The 14277-nt window shown below is 41.8% G+C and overlaps 2 protein-coding genes across 2 annotated transcripts; both read right to left on the bottom strand.

Annotated features, from left to right (window-relative positions):
- Positions 1-1821: 1821 nt before the first annotated feature.
- On the bottom strand, positions 1822-5211 carry LOC129766076 (uncharacterized). Its single transcript, XM_055766530.1, has one exon. It carries the CDS (start codon positions 5209-5211, stop codon positions 1822-1824), a length of 3390 nt encoding a protein of 1129 aa, XP_055622505.1.
- A 177-nt stretch (positions 5212-5388) lies between these two features.
- On the bottom strand, positions 5389-7176 carry LOC129766075 (uncharacterized). The gene has a single exon (XM_055766529.1). It carries the CDS (start codon positions 7174-7176, stop codon positions 5389-5391), a length of 1788 nt encoding a protein of 595 aa, XP_055622504.1.
- Positions 7177-14277: the final 7101 nt, after the last annotated feature.

Raw genomic sequence — 14277 nt, 5'->3', positions numbered from 1 at the left:
TGTACATGTAATAGCCACTTAAATTACATTTTAACGTTGAAAGATTACATTTCTCCTTGAAATAAGTCATATTTGAAATAGAAAAAAAAAACTGTCTATAATCGAGTCCAAAATTGTGTGTAATCGAATCACATATAATCGAGTCTGTATATAATCGAGTCCGACCTGTAATTGAATTTGTAAAGGCAATCTGCAATGTTGGTAATTTTAGCAACATGATTTACCGATATCACGATCAATCGCATGAAGATGGTGGAGTGACTTACACCAACGGTATGAGTAAATAATTTGAAGTCGAATCCAAGAAGTTATAATACTAAGAACGAATATTATATTAATTTTACTACTGATCTGATTGTTTCACGAACGTCACTTTACGGTGAAAACGAAGTGAATTGTATACAACGTTATTACGGCTGCCACCGTGTGTGTAGAATCCGGAAGAGTTCATCCGTCGTGACAACTTTGATGAACTCGGTGTTATTATGAATATCACGATACTGTCACGCCACGGGGAAAAACAAGTATATTTGTCACTTGTGTTTTAGATGGTGAAAGCTAGTCACGCGGAATGGAGTAAGTTTAATTTCGGATTTATTTAGCTGTTTTGCTAACATCTTGAGTCGTTTCTTGCTTTTCAAGAAAAAAAAAAGATAAACAAACAGCAATTTATCCGCCTGGTGGCATTTTTAGAACGAAATCCTGATGAATTCAGAGGACGTGAAATTGTTTATTTGGATTCGATAAATGCGCTATGGGATGTAATTGAGGACTAAAATTGTAGCTCCTGTAGACCGATTGAAACATGGCGAAAGGTCTAATTTCGATTGTCCTAAATGAATAGAAATTTTTTGTTTCTATTTTGAGAATTAGACTAACAGAGAGTTGCAACCCCATAAAATGGCAATGGAGGCCACTGGCCACTGAGGATCATTATGGTTGATTATGCATAATATTGATTTGAAGATATTTTGAATTTAAAATAATAACTGTAATGTTCTCCAACATTGCAGAGCTGGTTTTTGTAATTCAAACATTCGCAATTGGTGGACAAGACCCGAATCAGGACGATAGTTACATCGAATAAGGCCATTGATCTTTTGTTTTTACGTTGATGACGATACACTCGTCTTTACCGCACTCGAAGGACTTCTTCGCTAGATGATACTAGCAACCGAAAAGCACGCACTCCAAAGAACTTGTGCACAACGCACAATAGATCACACGCGAAAGGGACAATGTCCAGTGTCATCGACCGACCAACGAAATGAAGAGACCGTACTGTTGTGTAGAACGTATATTTGGTAAAAGAGCGTCAAGCTTTACAAAATGTGTTGCTTTTATAGTGACCGTCGGCTATCGGTCATTTCTCGTTATTCTAATTCCCTCTCACACTGGCTTAGAATATTTGAATTACAGTTCATTTCATTTCGAGTGGTACCTTACGAGTTGGAACGGTAGGATGAACTAACAATGTTTATGGATAATTCCAACATTCCGGCCACCTTGAAATATGAGGTATTTCAACATATCTTAATTCTACTATTTACAAAATTGAATTCGTTGTTTCTTCCGTTGTAACACTTCGTTCTCCGGGTGCCAAGGGCGACGTGTGGATGTAGTGATGGATTGCCGTAATGAACAGGTTCTCGTGTTGATTCAATAGCGAATGTGGAATGGTGTACCTCGACGAAGACCGAGAAGCAAGAAAACACCAGGTAGATCTTTCAGGACAAAAATATTATATTGGACTTGCAATTACCTGTGCAAAGCGCAGGTGCGCATCGAGCAAGTTCTCCCTTGAAGGGTTGCTCTACCTGGTTAAGCGGTTGAGGTTAAATTCGGTGATGGAAGTAGAGCAATGCGTGCTACGGGACGGACGACCTCTGTAGCGGATGCTGTGCGGAGTGTCACCACTCGAACGATGCCATCTTTTCCGGGATGAAGTTTGACGATCTTCCCCAGCGGCCAATTTGCTGGTGGAACGTTGTCTTCTTTAATGATGACGACGGCACCGACTTCGACGGTGACTGGAGGATTGCAACCCTTTGTTGCACGAGATTGAAGCTGTTGTAGGTACTCTGGGTACCAGCGGGACCAGATCACCTGCAGACGTTTCTGGGTCAGATCCCAATGATCCAAGCGATTATCGGCAGTATCCTTCCAGTTAGGATCAGGAACTGCTTGTAGACTGCTTCCAACAAGAAAGTGTCCTGGCGTCAGGACTTCTAGGTCGGATGGGTCCTCAGGTATCGGAGTGAGCGGGCGAGAATTGAGGCACATCTCGACTTGTGCCAACAATGTCAACAGGTCTTCGTAAGTGAGATTGGCGTTTCCGACGGTCTTTAGGAGGTGCGTCTTCGTCGATTTGACGGCAGCCTCCCAGAGACCACCGAAGTGTGGGGCTCGGGGCGGAATAAACTTCCAAACGATCTCATTTTCGGAGCACCAATCGAAAATTTGATCACGGTCAACAGCTTCCACCTTCAGCATACGGTAAATCCTGTTCAAGGCATGAGAAGCTCCTTTGAATGCAGTTGCGTTGTCGGAATGGAGCTCGACAACTTTCCCTCGGCGGGCGACTAGACGACGGAGCGCAGCTAGGAACGCTGGAGTCGACAAATCGCTCACTAGCTCGATGTGGACAGCCTTGGTTGAAAAGCAGACGAATATGGTCACGTAGACTTTTGTAGGACCACGATTTCGAACTGCTGACTTGACGTAGAAAGGCCCACAGTAGTCGACACCGCACACGGAAAAAGGACGCGTTGGCGAAACTCGCGATACCGGGAGATCGGCTGTGCTCTGCTGGACTAGAGTGGGCTTGGAACGGAAACAAGTGTGGCATTGGTGGAAGACGGCTTTTACTAGATTTCTGCCGCCCAGAATCCAAAATTTCTGGCGGAGTGTGGCTAGCAGGAGTTGCGGACCTGCGTGCAGTAGCTTTAAGTGGTAACTGCTAGCCAACAGAGCAGACAGCGGGTGTTTAGAGGACAGTACGATCGGGTGTTTAATTGCATCGGACAATGCGGAGTTACCAATGCGACCACCGACGCGAAGGATTCCATATTGATCAACGAACGGATTCAGCCATTTGAGCGACGATGATTTTGAAACATGTTCGCCGTTTGCTAGATCGTTGAGCTCCTCAGTGAAAATCTGGCGCTGAGACAGGCAGCACAGTGATTGTTCGGCGTGTTGAAGCTCCTTGGTGGAAAGTCGTGGTATGGATGAGATATTATCTCCTTGAAGAACGATAAGTTCGGTGAACAGAGGATCGGATTTGCGTTGTTTGGAACGATCCTTCAAGTATTGTAGGTAGCGTATACAAAACGCTACGACTCGGCGTAGTTTCCCGTACATGGAATAGCGTGCGAACAAATTTTCGCTGAAATCAGTTTGTGCTGCAGTCATGGTGACAATTGTAGTTTTGCGCCCTTCCTCGGACGCTGCGGTGGAGTACTGCTGGTCGATTATGGTCTTGGGCCACTGATCAGATGTTTGCGATAACCATGGCGGGCCAAACCACCAGCGGGAACGATGGACAATGTCTGTTGGGTTCAGACCCCGAGAGATGTCATCGGCAGGGTTCTCATAGCCTGCGATGTGTCTCCAGTGAAGAATATCCGTAGTGGTCTGGATTTTTGACACTCGGTTAGCGACGAATGTCTTCCAACGAGTTGGAGATGAACGTAACCACTGAAGCACAGTACTGGAATCCGACCAGAAGAATGGAGTGACTGATATTTTCAAAGACGCTTCTACCTTTTTGTAGAGTTGTGTGGCTAAGTGAGCGGCGCAGAGCTCAAGTCTGGTGATGGAGTGGTGAGTGGACAATGGAGCTACTTTTGACTTCGATGTCAACAAAAGTACTGTAATCCCTCTCTGCGATTCCGTGCGAACGTAGCAGCATGTGCCGTAGGCACTTGACGAAGCATCGGCAAAGAAATGCAGCTGAATATTGCTGACTCCAGAAGCCAGCGCCAACCGAGGAATACGGATATCGGCGAGAACGCGAAGAGTAGTGTGGAAGAGCTTCCACTCGGCTTGAAGTTTCTCTGATAGAGGTGAGTCCCATTCACAAGTAATACCATCGCGCTTCAATGTCCACAACCGTTGCATGAAAAGCTTCGCTTTGGTTGTCGTTGGACCCAACAGTCCCAATGGGTCGAATATTTGAGCGATGTATGACATCACTTTTCGCTTGGTGAGAATGGCAGCAGGGAGAGGCAATTCGACCTTGAATCGAAGCGAATCGGCGATTGGTTCCCAAAGCAGGCCGAGTGTGGAAATTGTCTGCTCATTCTGCAAATCGTGGATAGGCTGAACGGCTCGATCTTCCGGTGGGACATCCTCTAGGACCACCTGGACGTTTGATGCCCACTTCTTGAGCGTGAATCCAGCGGAGTTAAGCATAGTGGTGATTTCTTTTCGCAGGGTGATGGCAGATTCTACGTTCGATGCTCCTGACAGTAGATCGTCGACGTAGAAATCTTCAATAACAGCTTCGACAGCAGTCGGATATAAATGCTCGTGATCTTTCGCGATCTGCTGAAGTGTCTTCGTTGCCAAGTATGGAGCACTTGCTGTTCCGTAGGTGACGGTCTGTAGTTCGTAGGTGAGAATCGGATCGGTGTGATTCCTACGATACCGTATGCGAAGGAACGGTAAATCGGCAGAGTGATGCAATACTTGCCGATACATTTTTTCGACATCTGCTACGATGGCGACAATTCTTGTCCGGAACCTTAGGTATATCGAATATAGGTCTTGTTGAACCACAGGCCCAATAAGCAGCGTGTCATTCAAGGAATAGCCTGACGAAGTCTTGCATGATGCGTTGAAGACTACCCTGATTTTAGTGGATGTGCGGGATTCCTTGAATACGACGTGATGAGGAATGTAGCAATGCTGTATACGATCATTTACAGGCTCTTTCACCTTCTGCATATGTCCAAGCAACAAATACTCCTCCATAAAACGGTGATATGAGTCCTTGGTTGCAGGATCTCGTTCGAGTCGACGTTCCAGGCTCAGGAAGCGTCTGTCAGCGATTGATTTTGATTCGCCAAGGATGACTGAAGGATCTTCAACTCTCGGTAGACGCACGATGTACCTCCCAGACGAATCGCGCGTTGTCGTTGCAGCATACAGCTCTTCGCAACGACTTTCTTCGGTGGAATGAACCGGAGCTGATGGAATTGTTTCCATTTCCCAGAATTTTCTTAATGTAGCCTCTAGTCGATCATCTGCCGTGGAAAGAAAACAGAACCGTGGAATGCAGGTAGCCGTGCGAGATGCGGGACCAGTGACCGCCCAACCAAAAGATGTTTCGACTACCCAAGGAAGATTTTCGCCAAGATATATCTTCCTACCCGTGTGGAGTTCTCAGTAGCTTTCGCTGCCGATGACCATATCGACACTTCCAGGAACATTGAATAAAGGATCTGCTAGCATCACATTCGGCATCTTCCATGCCGAAATGTCAATCGGAATAGTTGGCAGCTCGACTGAGGGCTGCTTCAGGACCAGAAATTGTAGTTTCATCGAGCATACTTGATCTTCTGACTCGATGGTTGCAGTAATTGCACTGTTGATTGTCTTCGTGGACGATCCGATGCCTGCGACAGACACGTCCACCGAAGTTCGGCGACTGTAGAGTTTCTTCGCCAGCGGTTTCGATATGAAGTTCGACATCGATGCCGAATCCAGGAGAACTCGAGCTTTGTGTTTATTGCCATAATCGTCGACGATATTGAGGACAACCGTTTCCAACAGTGTCATGGTGCATGCAGTTTGAACTGCCATGCTGACTTGGCGGGAACCAGAGGATTCTACGATTTGTGACGTAGAGGGAAGCGGCTGTTGAACCAGAGATGCTGTAGGGACAGCGGAATTCGATGACATAGTAGATGACACAGATGAATTTATTTGGTTGGCTGATTTGGATGAAACCCTCAATGGAGTAGGATCGTGCAAGAGCGAATGATGCTTCTCGTGGCATGTACGACAAGTGAATTTCGAATTACATTTCTTGGACTGGTGACCCAAACTGAGACAGTTCCAACATAACCGTTTCAGCGAGACCAGTTCTCGACGCTGGTTTATGTTCTTTCCCAGGAATATCGGACAGGAACGCAACGAATGATTGTCCGAACATGAAAGCGGACAGGAGTAACTCGGAGTTGATGTTGATGCTGTGTTAGCAGACACTTTCTGCTTGAAGTACTTCTGTTGATTGCCGGCCACCTTCAATGAGGCTGAATGATGGCTATCTGAACCAACGGAATTGATAACACGAACCCGTTGATATAGAAACTCGATCAGTTCATCGTACCTAACATTTTCCTTTTGACTCGTTTTCTCCTCCCACGATCTTAGCGTTGCTTGGTCCAGCTTGTACGAAAGCAAATTGATGAGCGGCGTGTCCCAATGATTCACGGGTTCACCCAGTTTAGATAGGGCGCGAACATGACGTTGATAATCGTCGACCAAAGTGTGAATGCGTTTCGCACACTCCTGCTTGACTGCTGGTAAGTCGTATAATGCGCGAAAGAGCTGCTTCTTTAGGAACCGTGAATTGTCGTACCTCTTTAGAAGTGCATCCCATGTAACTGCGTAGTTGTCGGCTTCGATGTCCACCGATTCAAATGGTTTCTTGGCATCCCCTTCGAGTGATTGAATAAGATACTGCAATTTTGCAACGGTGGGAATGTCAGCATTTGCATGAACCATTGACGAAAATGTGTCCCGGAATGAAATCCAACGAGAGAAGTCACCGTTGAATTTTGGTAAATCTATTTGTGGTAGACGGAGAAGAAAATTTGACGCGAATTGTTGTGGACCCTGCAACGAATTGTTCAAAGTTTCGTTCAGATCCCCTGTGCGCTTTGCAAGAAGAAACCCCTTCGTTTTACAGAACCGTTGTTCGAAGTCCACTCGTTCCTCAATGTGCTCATCAAGTGACTCCGGTTTGTCATATTTTTCGATGATATCCTGACACTCCATGAAATTGACATACAACCGATCTAGGGATTCCAACCGTACACTCAGCTCACAAGCATCGCGCTCGTGATTATATTCGCGTACAAATGTGTCCAACGCATTGCGAATCGCAATAAGTCCCTTACGCTGAACTAATCGCTCAGCTAACTGCTTCTCTGGTTTTGCGGACATCCCGAACGAAAGCGAAGCGGAAACGGCAGTAATCAGATGAAAGCGAAAATCCTTCCCAACGTGAACTAACCGTTCCTACGCGAAACCGTACCGGACGAGGGTGATACACAATCGAAACGTGTTAATCCTTCCCGAACCGGTGTATAAACCCCTTCGCGACGTATCAATCGAACGAAAGTGGGTCGTCTTAGTATCGAAATCGGACTCCTTCCCGTCGCGAACGTACCCACTTTACGCGGTTTCGCAAATCGAGGGCGCGAGCGGTTTTCCACTCGATATGCGACCGTCAACCACCAGCCACAATAGCCTTTGGCTACCCACTTTCTTACGTTCTAAGAATTGCTACTGCCAACCACAAATATATAACTTGGAACAAACTCACCGGGATCAATCCAATGGGATGAGTGCTTGTATAAAGGAACAACGTAATGGCGTCAAGTTGTCCTAATGACGTCCAGTTGGCGTGTAAGATGGCGTTCAGTTCTGTTCCAAGCCACGCCACCAAGCGTCCAAAATGGCAGCGGCGTCGTTCTTCAGAAAGGTCAATCACTTCACAACAATGGCTACTATCCGCGATGGCCAGACACAATGGCTGTCTTCTCCATATAACAGATTAACACCTGTCTTCGTGCAATCTCACGTGCGAAATTCTTGTCCACACAAAGTACACACACTAATTATTTGCCGACGGTGAATTTGTACCGTATTTCGAACGTAATGCTTACTATACCCGCGATCGAAATAATGGTAGCAGCGATAGTCACTATCGTTCACCCAGTTCACCGTCACACCAAAATCAATAATTAGTGATCTTATGATCGAATTTTGCTTCCCGCGAATACCGAATAATATTCGCCACTAAACCACGCGCGACGAAGTACACAATTGATGGTGATTGAATCGAGATTAATTGTTCTCTGTACCTTCGAGGTTTACCCGACTTGGTAAAACCTCCCAGCGCACACACACTGAATTTTTAATACCCTCCGAGGTTTACCCAACTTGGTAAAACCTCCCAGCGCACACGCACTGCAAAGGATAGTGGCAGACCGTTGACCCACGCGATCGGTCAGATTTCCACTTTCAACACTATCGCGACGCGCACTTTCCGGTCTGAACCGCCTTCGATCCGGTTCGAAGGACCAATGATGACGATACACTCGTCTTTACCGCACTCGAAGGACTTCTTCGCTAGATGATACTAGCAACCGAAAAGCACGCACTCCAAAGAACTTGTGCACAACGCACAATAGATCACACGCGAAAGGGACAATGTCCAGTGTCATCGACCGACCAACGAAATGAAGAGACCGTACTGTTGTGTAGAACGTATATTTGGTAAAAGAGCGTCAAGCTTTACAAAATGTGTTGCTTTTATAGTGACCGTCGGCTATCGGTCATTTCTCGTTATTCTAATTCCCTCTCACACTGGCTTAGAATATTTGAATTACAGTTCATTTCATTTCGAGTGGTACCTTACGAGTTGGAACGGTAGGATGAACTAACAATGTTTATGGATAATTCCAACATACGTAATAGATATTTTCAACGATATTGGTTTGAAGACATACTTTGAATGAAAGATTATTTAAGTTTCATATAAGGTAAAAATGAATCTAGCACTGTATAGCTTTTAAATTAATAATTTTTAAATTATTCTCTAGTTCTTTTTCCATAATTTTGATATCCGTCTAATCTGAATCTGAATCATTTTCTGCGTTTGGCAGAAAAAATCCATGAGGTGTTTCATATGAAAATTATGCTTCTGACCGACGGTACTGACCAATTTCTGTTTAAATAGTGATATCAAACCTCATGTCCCGTATATCAAATTACACGAGAATGGGAAGGATAAGAGGATTAAACTTCAGAATCCCATATGGGAGTAGCTCAGATTATACTGATCATGAGATGGATAAATTCGGGTTTATTCTGAAATATAGAAGATATTATTATTCATCAAAATTGAAGAAACGGTTGTTAAAAAATGATTTTAACGATGACCTATACTAAATACTTCTCACTATTCAAACGAGTAAGACAGAGCTGAGTACAAGAGTATGCGAGATATCGATTATTAAACTCATGATAGTCATGCTTTATCTCTAGAGTAGTTTATAGAAAGAGGAAATAAAATTACATTCCCATATGTTCAACAACTACATCATTCAAGAGCAACCAAGTATTCCTCCTCATCTTTGAGCCAGTGTTTGATTCAGCAAACTAACGCACCAAGCAAATGATTCATGAAATAATTCCGAATAGTTGGCATTGAAATACCGAATCATCGAGGTATAATCGCAAATTTGTCATTCTAAAACATACGTTCAATTAAATGGAATATTATCTCATACACTTATTAATTTTACCTACATAACGTTCAAATGTCCGAAATTATGCAACCGTTTAGCCCGAAATTATGCAACTGACATGTCTCTTATAAACGAGAGTGAACTCTTTCTCTTGACGGAGTTTATTTTTACACGCAACTGTCCGTGACAATGATGATAGACACAATAAAATACATAAAAAAAAACTTTTTAAGTTGAACGGTTTAATTGTGATTAAACAAAATAATGTACTAAAAGCTAGAAAATAATTAGGCAAGTAGCCGTTAGCAGTTATCACACCTATCCTTCATTAGTCCAGGGCATTGATTAGACTAAAATAAAATCGTGGAACATATGATGAAGTCGATAATTGTGGATAATGGAAATTCAACGAGCCCACGATTTTATTTTAGTCTTATCAATGCCCGGGACTAATGAAGGAGAAGTGTGATAACTGCTAACGGCTACTTGCCTAATTATTTTCTAGCTTTTAGTACATTATTTTGTTTAATCACAATTAAACCGTTTAACTTAAAAAGTTTTTTTTACTTATTTTATTTTCTAGTTTATAGTACATTATCTGTTTTATTAGAATATTTCTCCACAATAAAATCATTGTACTGTATTCATTCAATCAAAAAATTTCATTTGATACCGATATTGAGTGGATTTCCATATTAATTGTTTTGGTTTGAATATATGTAGTCCGCCATTTTGTAGAGGCAGCCATCTTGGATTTGTATTTTTCATAAATAATTGTGTTCTACTAGTCAAGCCCTTTCATTTGATATCCATATGGATGGGGTTTTGGAAAACCCATATGATGAGGTTTTGAGAAAATATGTGATCCGCCATTTTGTAGCGGCTGCCATCTTGGATTTTCAGGGTCATGCAATACGGAGTTTTATAATTACTACAGAGATAAAGGTGTGTTCCAAATTTCAGATCAATCGGAAAGGGGGTCAAATTTCTATTAATGTGGGTCAGCGCTACAGACACACATGTTACAAACATACAAACAGATTACAGGGCAAGCTAAATAAAACCGTTTAAACAGATTAAGTGAAGTGTAAGTGCCGTGAAAGCGTTTGTGACAGTGATGTTCGTGATCAGGCCCTATATGAGCAGTGTTTCAATGGTTTCTTATGTTCATCTATTAGGAAACACTAAGTAATAAGACACTAACGTGACAGGCATGTTTGGACTCTACAAAGAATGTGATTCAAATGTAGGTTTAGTTTATAGCACATAATACTGATAATTGTTGATTTTCGATCGATGTATGAAAGCTTTATGGAACTACGTCTGTTACGTTTTTTTTCAAAATTGCTCGAATGTTTTAAAACAAAACATGTTTGTTTGCATGGTTTACATCGTATTACATTAAATGCAAAGGCGAAATGACAAATGCAAAATGGCGAAAAAGTCAATTTTGTTCGTTTTGTCGCTTACGTCTCCTATACAAACATGAGCAGTTTAGTGATCTATATCTCGCGTAATATCGATTATACAATTTCAAGTTAAGGTTCGTTAGAAAGGCATTTCGGACTAAAAAAAATTTTTTGTTGTTTTTTTTTGTTTATTTCATTCAGTTGTGAGTTACAGGGTGTTAAAAATGGAGGTAAACAAAGAAAAAAATCGGTACATTTTACTTTTTTTTTTTTTTTCATGTGAAAATGCAAGCCAGGCCGCTGAAATTGTAATTGATGTTTATGGTGCCGATACTGCAACAGTAAAATACGTGCAATATAATTTATTTTAAAAAAAATCAATTTTTTTAATCTTTTTTTAAATTTTTTGTAATTTTTTTTTTAGTGAAATACACTAAATTATGATCACTACCGTCAACAAATGGACCGTTTGAAGCTAGCGATTGAACAGAAACGTTCAGAATTGACCAACAGAAGGGGTGGTGTGTTCCATCAGGACACCGCAAGGCCACATAATTCCGAGAGCTTGATTGGGATGTTTTAATGCATATATAGTTCGGACCTGACACCAAACGATTATCACCTTTTTCTTGCATTGGAAAATTTGCAGAGTGATAAGAAATTGGGTTCAAGAGAAGATTGTAAAAATCTATTGCTATGGTTTTTCGCTAATAAGGACCAAGACCTTTATGATAGAGACATTATGAAGGTACCTTTGGAATGGTAACAAATTTTCCAACAAAACGGTGTAAACGGGCATATTGAAAATAGTTTTGAATTTTACTCAAAAATAGTGGATTACTTTTTCCCCAACCTAATATTTTAAAATATAAAAAAGAAGGCTCTTTCTACTGAAATTACCATCGCTCATACCATTATAATAATTCTTCCCAAGTCGGTGTCGTTTCCCGGAATTTTTGAGAGAGTTCATACAAATTATTTGCCAGCTCAGCATTTGCATTCCATCTCTTCCCACTGAACTCAGCGTTGGCCTTCACCCTTCCATTGGCGAAAAGAAATCAATACCACTGATTGATTGAGCATTCAAGACATCGTCTGACGTCGGGAGGTCCATCCGTTCTCCGGCCGCATCCTCCCCGGCTCGTTCTCAGTTCCCTGCTGTCATTGTACAAATCCCGCACTACAATCACATTTCATATTCATATTTCCCGAGAGCCCAACCCAAACAGAGAGCAGCAGAAAAAATCAAATTCGATGGTGTTATTGTAGCATCAGCATCAGCAGGTTTCATTTTACAGCAATCGATTTGTCTCTCTTGGCCGCAATTCTGCCCCCCACCTACTTTACCATCGGAGCCTGGTGGTATCATGCGGAGGGGGCCATTGTTGAGCGCTGACTCCAATTTGAATATGATGGGTTCGATTTCCATCCTTTTCTTCGGGGCGTATGCGTCCGAGAGCTTCTTTTGTTCGTCACATCCTTCAACGTTTTCCCCCTGCCTGCTCCAGCGCCATCGTGCGTTTGTCGTTCAGGTTCACAGTTTGCATTTCAAATTAATGATTCGATGCCTCTCGTGGGTGAGTTCCGAGCGGATTGTGGACCTCATCCCATTCCGGAGTTCAATGGCCTGCCCTTTTTTTCCTCGTTCTCTAAAATAACACACCATTGAAAGCATTCTTCCCATAGCTTCGCTTTTGGCGATAGATGAGAAGAAATAAAATTTCCACACCTTCCTCCAACGGGATGAGTGTAAATGTTTTCTTTTTTTCAGAAAAAGAAAAACCATGTCTAAGTGTCTTGACGCCTGTTTCAGTTTCGTTATGCTGTTCACCAACAATATGTCCGTCGAGAAAGAGCTGTCGAAGAGAAGAGATGGGCACAAATATTGAATGTGAACAAATATGTGCATATGGGATGACCACGAGAGGGAACGAGCATATGCATCGAAAACACAAATTTGAACACCGGGGGACAGGCGTGAAGGAAGCCAATGTGAAGTTTACAGGTTGACATTAAGTGGACGTCAATTACAGTAAAGATGTTTGATTTTAATTATTGGCAGCAGCCAGAAGTGGACATCGAAAAACAGTGCTCTGTTGGCTCAAGGTAGCTGACGTTCTGAGTAGCTGTCAAACAGTTGCTGTTTGTTTAGATATGGTAGCATTTCATATCGTTTTAATGTATTTAATATTTTATATCGGCATATTGTTTTTCTAGAATTGTTGCCATGTCAGAAACGTTACGGTGATCATACTTTGCATTCGAGCAGTAATGACTCTTCAAGAAAACGAAAGACAGATAATCGTTTCATTTGGGTGCTCAATCGGGATGACCTACATACCCATATGGTGATTTTTTTAGAAGCGTGATTAATTTCAATTGTATAGGTGAGATTATAAAAGATGTGGGTCAGAGAAGCGGTAGTGAGTACAGTCGGGTAATGGGAATTATGATAATGATAATGACCTGTGGATAATTAGAGGAAACTTTGTAAACGAATGACAGTGAAAGCGGGGAGCTCACACTAACAACTCTGTCATCCGGAAAGTAACCCACAAAATTTTCCTTTTCTTCCTTTGCGAGTAATTGGTTCACTTGCTATAAACAGTAGAAAAAGTTGAATTGTAAATACACAATAAGAAAAGATTTAAGAATTGAGTGTAATCATCAACATTGCTACAATCTCTTTATATCCCATTATTTTCCTGAAAAAATATGTCACCAAACTTGATTCGACCACATGTAAGCAGGGTTGCCAATATTTTTTTTAAACTGGAAGATTGTTCTTAAAAAAACTGGAAGAAAACTGGATCTGTAAAAACCATTTTATCTTAGGAAGATCGGCTATGATTTATCTAAAATGTTTTTTTATCTATTCAATGCTCGCGAAATAGAATTTTCCTTGAAGCTTCGTGTAGTGTTTATACGCAGTTCATAAAACTAGAACTGTAATTACATTCCATTCTTTGTTTTACGAGGCTTTAAGCTTTGCAGTTCATTTGCCTCTAGTAACTGTTATTACCCTTAAAAAATGTTTGAAGGACGGTTTTTTCGGACATAACTTGAAGTGCCTCGTATTTATAGCTTCATGTCCATAAAATCGCTGATAGAAGATCGTTGCAAAACTGCGAATAGTTCGAGATCTCAAAAAGATACGGATTAGCATGAGATACGAAGTAAAATACCAAAGAAAAATACCACAAAGAACTTCCCACAATATTGTTTCAATACTCAAATAAGCACATTCAATGCCAAAACAACACTGCTCAAGTATTACTTTGGTATTGAAATTATCAAATTTTTGTATTGAGAAACTATTTTTCTCATTTTTTAAAATTATTCATTGGTAATTTACTTCTTATATCAAGCTTGTCCAAACC

This window comes from Toxorhynchites rutilus, chromosome 2, assembly GCF_029784135.1.
Source record: "Toxorhynchites rutilus septentrionalis strain SRP chromosome 2, ASM2978413v1, whole genome shotgun sequence".
Taxonomy (NCBI): Eukaryota; Metazoa; Arthropoda; class Insecta; order Diptera; family Culicidae; genus Toxorhynchites; species Toxorhynchites rutilus.
The sequence above is the reverse complement of the archived record's forward strand: the minus strand, read 5'-3'. Positions and strand labels throughout refer to the sequence as shown.

Bases quoted from the DNA above. Each gene is read 5' to 3' on its own strand.
- LOC129766076 (XM_055766530.1), bottom strand. From the start codon at position 5,211: ATGGAAACAATTCCATCAGCTCCGGTTCATTCCACCGAAGAAAGTCGT.
- LOC129766075 (XM_055766529.1), bottom strand. From the start codon at position 7,176: ATGTCCGCAAAACCAGAGAAGCAGTTAGCTGAGCGATTAGTTCAGCGT.